An 8753-nucleotide genomic window follows, 5' to 3' on the forward strand; every position below is an offset into this window, starting at 1 on the left:
ACCTCCACACACATCATTTACTGCATCCGCTGCACCCGATGTGGCCTCCTATACATTGGGGAGACAGGCCGCCTACTTGCGGAACGTTTCAGAGAACACCTCTCGGACATCCGCACCAACCAACCCAACCGCCCTGTGGCTGAACACTTTAACTCCCCCTCCCACTCCGCCAAGGACATGTAGGTCCTTGGCCGCCTCCATCGCCAGACCATGGCAACATGACGCTTGGAGGAAGAGCGCCTCATCTTCCGCTGAGGAACCCTCCAACCACAAGGGATGAATGCAGATTTCTCCAGCTTTCTCATTTCCCTTCCTCCCACCTTTTCTCAGTCCCAACCCTCAGACTCAGCACCACCTTCTTGACCTGCAATCTTCTTCCCGACCTCTCCGCCCCCACCCCCTCTCCGGCCTATCACCCTCACCTTAACCTCCTTCCACCTATCGTATTCCCAACACCCCTCCCCCAAGTCCCTCCTCCCTTCCTTTTATCTTAGCCTGCTTGGCACAATCAAAAGATCTGTCTACTTCAGCTTGAAATATTTTCAATGACCCATCCTCTGCTGCTTTCTGTGGAAGAGAATTGCAAAGACTGACCACCTCTGAGAGACGAAATTTCTCCTTATCTCAATTTTAAATAGGAGGCCCCTTATTTTTGAAACCATTGAAGGAATACAACTTCAACTTCACCTCAGCAGTAAAATATGTTCTACTGCGCATGACACCAGCCCTCCTAAAACACTATACTTCCTGGAATGTGATTTGTTCCCAGTCAAAGAGGATCTTGCACTTTTTGTTTATTTAGTGCATTTGGGTTGACCTTTTTGTTCCGGGGGGGAAAAAAACAGTAGAAAGAAAGTTAATTGTCTAATACTGGGTTCATTTGAGAGTCAATTGTCTAATAAGTGTGCATGGCAATAAATGCAATATTTGCCCACATCCCAATAACAAATATTACATAAAAATTGATGCTTCAGATCTGGAATTTGTAATTTGCAAAAAAAGCTTTCAATCTACAAGGCTTCTTCACTGGACTGATAATGTCACCCTGAGAGAGTGTTACTACACAACAATTGAATTTTGTGACCCCAATCTGAAAGCAGACTAATATTTCACAAAATAATACTGTGTTGTGTAAATATTTCATCCATCTTATTCTTGAGAAATGCTTTTGGAGATTTGAAGTGGCATGGTGGCTCAGTGGTTAGCATTGCTTACCTCACAATGCCTGGGATGATCTTGGGCGACTGTATGTGTGGAGTTTGCACATTCTTTCCCTGTCTGTGGGTTTCCTCCAGGTGCTCTAGTTTCCTCCTACAATCTAAGAATGTGCAGATTGGGTGGACTGGCTATACTGTTCAGGGATGTGTAGGTTAGGTGGTTAGCCATGGGAAATTCAGGTGTTGGGGGTAGGGAGGTGGGTCTGGGTTTGATGGGTTTCGTGACCTGCTTCCACACTGTAGGAATTCTATGATTCAGCACGACTTCTTCAAAATGGCAAGTTATAGTTTGTACTTGGAAATCCTGTTTCGTGTGTTGGTGTACAGCTTCTGTAAACTTTTGATTGAATGTCTGATTCTGTTGTTGGGGAGTTCTGAAGCTTGTTTCCCCACTCTCCAACCACTGTTTGGACAATAGGTGAAAACAGAATTATTTGATTTCAGCTGTAAATATTGAAAACTTGGTTTCTGGGTCTTGTAGGGAGTCTTTCTCAATTAGGTTGCAATATTTCAAACTTTTTTAGAATACTACACAGGTTGCCAGTCAAATTTTAATCTGCCAAACTTTGTATTTTGTAACATGTTCAAACTGTGAAAAGTACTGTTCAACTGCATTTATATAACAATTTAAAGTTCTTTATAGAAACAATTGCAACTCTGGAAGCATTGTTACATCGTTCAATCTTTAAACAATCCTGTTTTTAAAAGTCCTATGTTTAGAATGTATTTTATTTAAATATTCTTGTTTGGTCACAGCAAGATGCAAATGTTTATATATTTCCTGAATCTCTCTGTGCAAAGTTGTGAGGATAAGCAGATAGATCACAAAGACATTCCCCATCTCCATGTTTCATGACCTTATTTAATCATATAATTGATACATGAAGTGTGTTGGCAAAATAATCAACTATTCTGCTATAGGTAGGATGTTTGTCAGAATGCTGCTTCTTGAACAAGGTTATGTTGTCCATTTTTTTTTTCAGGAGGTTGTAAACACACAGGTTCCAAAATGTCTGGGCTTGGATGGGTTTTAGGACCAGCTTGATTATAGCTAACAGATACTGCCCCGGGCAAAAGGATTTTACGTTTAAAAAAAACCACTTGAATGAAAGGGGATTGACCAGTTCTCCCAGCTCAGCTTTTCTCCGATTTGATTTGGTTTTTGGCAGTCTGGCTATTCACTGAAAGCAGTCAGTCAGTTTTAAAAGCTGCTAGACCGAAAGAAGCCAGTCCAGGCTGATCCTCCTCTCTCTGTCTTCTCTCCTGTAAGACCTGTGATTGATTTTACCTTTTGTGCCAAGGGATGGTTATGGGGTTTGTTGCAAGTATTTGGAACAGCATCATTAATATGAGATGATCTGTTGGGTTTTCAGATAGGATGGGTTATTCAGTATTCTGTTTTCTTTTGTTTGTGTTTCATTCAGTAATCTTATAAATAAATTCAGTTTTGGTCAAAACTACATGGTTTGACCAGCTGCATCCCTCCTGGAATATTTTGGTTACACCTACTTAAAACAACTCTCAAAGTTAGGGTCTGGGCTACTTTCTTGAAATGTTTTGAAGGTGTCTGACCTGATCCATATCATGGCTATTCACCTCTTATGATTTTATAAACCTCAAGGTCACGCTTCAGCCTCCTAGGCTCCAGGGAAAAAAGTTCCAGCCTATCCAACCTTTCACAGCTCAAACCCTTCAGTCTTGGTAACATCCTTATAAATCTTTTCTGCACCCTTTCCAGTGTAATAACATTTGATACAAACTCCTCATTTAGTATGTCTTCCATCTCCTGGGGTTCTACATATAGTCAGCCTTGCTGATCTTTAAGGGGTACTATTCTCTCCCTAGTTCCCCTTTTGTCCTTTAATATATTTGTAGAATCCATTTTAGGTTTTTCTTAACCCTATTTACCAAAGCTATCTGAAGTCTCCTTTTTTCCCTCCTGATTTCCCTCTGAAGTATATTCATACTGCCTTTATATTCTTTGAGGGATTCACTTGATCTCTGCTGTCTATACCTGACATTGCTTCTTTCTTATTCTTGACAAAAACCTCAGTTTCTCTGGTTATCCAGCAGTCCCTACACTTACCAGCCTTGCCCTTCACCCTGACACACTCTCTCTCTGGACTTTCGATATCTCATTTAAAAGGCATTACAAAAGGTTTAGAGAGATATTGGCCAGACACAAGTAAATGGGACCAGTTCAGTTTAGGAAACTTGGTTGGCATGGATGAGTTGGACCGAAGGGTCTATTTGTGTTGTATGATTCTATGATCTTCAGATGGGCCAAGGAGTGACAGATGGAGTTAATTTATATACATGTGAGGTGCTGTATTTTGGAAAGGCAAATCAGGGCAGGACTTATACACACAGTGGTAAGGTCCAGGTGAGTGTTGCTGAACAAAGAGACCTTGGAGTGCAGGTTCGTTGTTCTTTTAAAGTGGAGTTTCAGGTAGATAAGGATAGTGAAGAACGTGTTTAGTATGCTTTCCTTTATTCGTCAGAGCATTGAGTATGGGAGTTGGGGAGTCATGTTGCGACTGTATAGGACATTGGTTAGGCCACTTTTGGAGTATTGTGTCCAATTCTGGTCTCCCTCCTATTGAAAGGATGTTAAGAAACTTGAAAGGGTTCAGAAAAGATTTACAAGGATGTGGCCAGGTTCAGAGAATTTGAGCCATAGGGACAGGCTGAATAGGCTGAGCTGATTTTCTTGGAGAGTTGGAGGCTGAGGGGTGACCTTTACAGAAATTTATAAAATCTGAAGGGTGTGGATAGAGTAAATAAACAAGATATTTTCCCTGTGGTGGGGATGTCCAGAACTAGAGGGTATAGGATTAGGGTGAGAGGGGTAACATATAAAAGGGACCTAAGGGGAAACTTTTTCATGCAGAGGGTGGTGTGTGTATGGAACGAGGAAGTGGTGGAGGCTGGTATAAATACAACATTCAAAAGGCATCTGGATGGGTACATGAGTAGGACAGGCTTAGAGGGATATGGGCCAATTGCTGAAAAATGGGACTGGATTAATTTAAGATATCTGATTGGCATGAATGAGTTGGACCAAAGGGTCTGTTTCTGTGTTGTACATCTGACTCTGAGATTCCTAACTAACTTTTTTCAAATTCTTCCACTGGCATGTGTGGCCTTTATTGTAGTATGTTCTCCTTCCATTGTGAGCACACTCACTGACTCAGTGCTGTAGGAGATCTGGTAATTCTGGAAAAAAAATAATTTATTAGCTTAGCTGTGACGTTGGGTGCTGTCGTTCCTTTTCTAGAAAATCCTTATTCCTCAATAAATGTTCGATTTGTGTTGAACATCTCTCCAACTGTTTGACATTGATAACCTCCAACTACTGTAGTAACATTTTTGGTGAAAATTAAAGCTCTTCGTGAGGTGGGGACCAAGGTGGGATGAAGTTGAGGTGAGGTGGCACTTGATAAGTTGAGGCTCATGCACTTTCTTGCCAGTACCACGATCTAAATCTGGACAATTCATGCCAACCTGCGGGTTTCATCCTGCAGCATAGGGGGCTGTATCCACAAAAAGCATATGCTGTCTTATTTGCAAGAGTTCCTGCACTGAAATGCACTTGGTGTCTGATTTGAGAGACCCAGCATTGGGAAGGAGGGAGCCACTGAGAGTCAAACCTCTGTCTCATAGCCAACATAATTAATCTGAGACCCAGGTCTGAATTGAATTGAATTGAATTTATCACCTGTACCGAGGCACAGTGTAAAGCTTTGTCTTGCGAGCAGTACAGGCATAGATAGTAAATAATAGTAAACAATGGCAAAAACAAGAACGCAGATAAAGGTGAATGTTAAGGGTTTGTGAGTCCATTCAGTATTCTAATAACAGTAGGGTAGAAACTGTTGCAAAACCAGCTGGTCCGTGTGTTCAGGCTTCTGTACCTTTTCCTCGATGGTAGCGGCTGTAGAAATACTTTGGTAGGGTGGGCTGGATCTTTAAGAATTCTGGCGGCCTTTCCTTGACAGCAGCCCTGGTAAATGAATTCTGTAGATGGGAGGTTGGCCTTTGTGATTGTCTGGGCTGAGTTCACCACTCTCTGTAACCGTCTCCGATCTTGAATGGTACAGTTGCCATACCAGGTAGTGATACATCCAGACTGAATGCTCTCAATGGCGCACCTATTAAAGTTGGCAAAGGTACACGCCATCATGCCAAATATCCTCAGCTGCCTGAGGAAGAAGAGATGTTGTTGGGCCTTTGTAACCAGCGCATCCACATGCAGAATCCAAGAAAGCTTGTTGTGGATGACCACTCCCAGGAGCTTGACACTCTCCACTCATTCCACCTCTATGCTGTTAATGTGTAGGGGGACATAAGTAACATCCCGCCGAAAGTCAGTAATGAGTTCCTTGGTTTTGCTGGCATTGAGAGCTAGGTTGTTCTCAGTACACCACTTTTCAAGGTCTTTCATCTCCTGCCTGTCATCTGTTTCGTCGCCATCTGAGATTTGACCAACTATGGTGGTGTCATCAGCGAACTTGTAAATAGCTTTCTACAATCCTGGGCTTACTCCCGAGCACATTGCTGGCAACTGCCACAGATCTTACTGGTGTTAGTCTCAGTGAACAGCTACTAAATGTGGGAATTCCCTAGGACCAAGGAACACAAAGCCTTAGAAATGCCTAGCCCTCTTTAGAACTGTTGTGAAGTCGCCATCAGCTGTCCAGCTGGTGAGCAAGACTCCCGATTCCTGCTTTAAATTGTTTCCTTTGTGTGCATATGAGATGTATTTTAATTGGAACCTTTATCTTTTACTGTAAAAACAGGGAATATAATAGTTTACTTGATGCAGGCTGGGTTTGACATGCTGCTTCATTGAATTTGCTGCATTACTGTGATGGGTGAATTACTTGAGTTGCCATTATGAACACCAGAAACCGTTCAGTAATTACAAATAAATCTTCGAAGGTCTTAGGTTCTCAGGTTAATCATGAAATTTGATTGCTTTACAACCAACACTTGACCATTAATTTCATGGTAATATCTTTCACATATATAAGCAAAATGGTATATGAGTGTATTTTCACTCTTGAGAGACTCTGAAGAAAAAAGGTATAAAAACTCATTGCATTTGCATATGATTTGAAGAATGAAATTACAGCCTTTTGATCATTCCAGTGAGTCAGATTACTTATGCCAGTATTATGTAGTAGTTTCAAAGGGATGCTTGTTAATGTTTAATGAAATTCCTCAGCAAAGGGTTATCATCAAAATCAGTTGATCACTGAGTAAATAATGAGATAGACACATGCAATCTGGTAAATAACATGATTTTGTTTTTATAATTTTGCCATCATGCATATTAAAATTGTAAATACTTTATAAAGGCAGTATCTAAATGAATTTCTATTTTTGTAATTAACAGTGCAAAATTCAGAACTTCAACAGAAAGTGAAGGAATTGGAAAAAACTCTAGCAATTTCTGAACATGCAAGGAAAGATGATCAACAGAGATTCCAAACTGAACAAGAGGATAGGGATAAAATTATTCAGACCTGTAATATAGAAAATGAATTCCTTATTGCTGAGAGGAATCGAATTGATGCTATCTTGCAGGTACCAAGTAATAACAATACTTCTTTCCAAAGTTGTGTATGTGTTTTTATTTGTAACTTGATGTAATCCTGAACATTCTACAGTAATGACTTCATGTTTTCGAGAAATGTTTCCAATGTTTGAGCTGGTGTAGAATTGGATTAGATTACTTAGTGTGGAAACAGGCCCTTCGGCTCAACAAGTCCATGCTGACCCGCCGAAGCGCAACCCACCCAGACCCATTCCCCTACATTTACCCCTTCACCTAACATTAGGGGCAATTTAGCACGGCCAGTTCACCTGACCTGCACATTTTTGGACTGTGGGAGGAAACCCATGCAGACACGGGAGAATGTGCATACTCCACACAGTCAGTCGCCTGAGACGGGAATTGAACCGGGTCTCTGGCGCTGTGAGGCAGCAGTGCTAACCACTGTTGTGTAACAATAGGGTGCATACAAGTGCAACATCCTTGTGAGCAAAGGATTTTCCTCTTGTTTTTTCAACTATTTGAAATTCATAATCCCTTAAGATTTATAGGGATTTGTTGTTTGTTCTTGAGGGAGAAACTGTGGTGCTCTTGACCTATAGCAAACTAAGCAATGTTGGTAATATTCGGTTCCACTAAAGTATTCTTCTACCTCACTCTCTAGACCCTTGAATTCTCCGTTTGAATTTCTATATGCTATACAAAAATGCTTGCCTTCCCTTCTTCACTAGTGTGTCCGCTAAAGGGGAAGAAGACATCATTTTGCTGTTGATATTTACAATAAAAGAGTTGATGATTACTTCCAAGCACTGCTTCTCTGCACTGCTACAGTTTTTACAGTATCTAACAAAGCTCATCAATATGTCCTTTGGAGTAGAAATTGAATAAGACAAAACTGGCTTAATCTCCCAAGTCATACAAGACAGGCGAAGTCTCTTGAATGTTCATCTCTGTGCAAAATCAGTGCTTTGATAGATGTACAACTCCAGTCTGCTGTAAACCATAAGATCTCTGATATTGATTTCTTGTAAAATTTCAAATAAACAAGATTGTGAGTTTAAAATGATTTGTTAGCTTCTTTCTGAAAGAAATTCATGTTTCTTTCTGCTTAAGACAAATGAGCCTGAATATGCTGAAAAATAGTCTTGGTAATTGGGTACTGAGTGTGTATTATTGCTAATGGCAGGATGGCTATAGCCTGTGCATGCACAGAGGCACTGGTTACTCTTTGGTATTTATAACATTTACTAAGACTATAAATCAGCAATAATGTTGTGGCAGGTTGTAGCGGTTGCAAGGGGTTGTCTCTGGCTGCATTGAAGATAGCTTCAACTGGTAGTGGGTCAAAGTGGAGAAACTGAGATTAGGTTCTATATCTGGCAAAAGGTGGAGAAAGGTTCTTTCGTGCAGACAAAAGGACAGGGTGCTTCTGACTCCTTCAAAATAGCTAAAGAAAGAAACCCAGGGGAATGTGGTGAAGAAACCAAAAGACAGTAAATAATTGAAGAAGCCTGTAGCCAAGAAATAAACATGGAAAGTGTAAAAATCTGAAGCCAAAGTTTCTTTTCCAAGCCACAACACCTCTCTGAACAGAGCTGAACCTACAATAAATGACCCCTGTCTCCTGCCTGGCTTCATTCACTATAGAAGTAAATTTTACTTTGTACATCTGCCCCCAAGTACCGTGGGGCGGGTGGTTGATTGGTGTGGGTGTCCCAGAGATGTTCCCTAAAGCGCTCTGCTAGGAGGTGCCCAGTCTCCCCAATGTGGAGGAGACCCCAGCGGGAGCAACGGATACAATAAATGATATTAGTGGATGTGCAAGTAAAACTTTGGATGTGGAAGGCTCCATAGGGCCTTGGATAGAGGTGAGGGAGGAGGTGTGGGCGCAGGTTTTACAGTTCCTGCGGTGGCAGGGGAAGGTGCCAGGATGGGAAGGTGGGTTGTAGGGGGGGGCGTGGACCTGACCGGGTAGTCAC

General features: G+C 41.5%; 1 protein-coding gene across 7 annotated transcripts in view; it reads left to right on the forward strand.

The window, feature by feature from the left end:
* The window catches only part of LOC122563582 (coiled-coil domain-containing protein 171-like), a 268787-nt gene that overhangs the window by 15307 nt on the left and 244727 nt on the right, over positions 1 to 8753 (forward strand). For all 7 annotated transcript variants that reach the window (XM_043717497.1, XM_043717514.1, XM_043717527.1 and 4 more), the window contains exon 5: positions 6616 to 6806. In XM_043717497.1, the coding sequence (XP_043573432.1) occupies positions 6616 to 6806 (191 nt within the window). The remainder of the gene's footprint in view (positions 1 to 6615; positions 6807 to 8753) is intronic.

The sequence above is a fragment of the Chiloscyllium plagiosum genome, chromosome 2 (genome assembly GCF_004010195.1).
Source record: "Chiloscyllium plagiosum isolate BGI_BamShark_2017 chromosome 2, ASM401019v2, whole genome shotgun sequence".
In the NCBI taxonomy this organism is placed as follows: Eukaryota; Metazoa; Chordata; class Chondrichthyes; order Orectolobiformes; family Hemiscylliidae; genus Chiloscyllium; species Chiloscyllium plagiosum.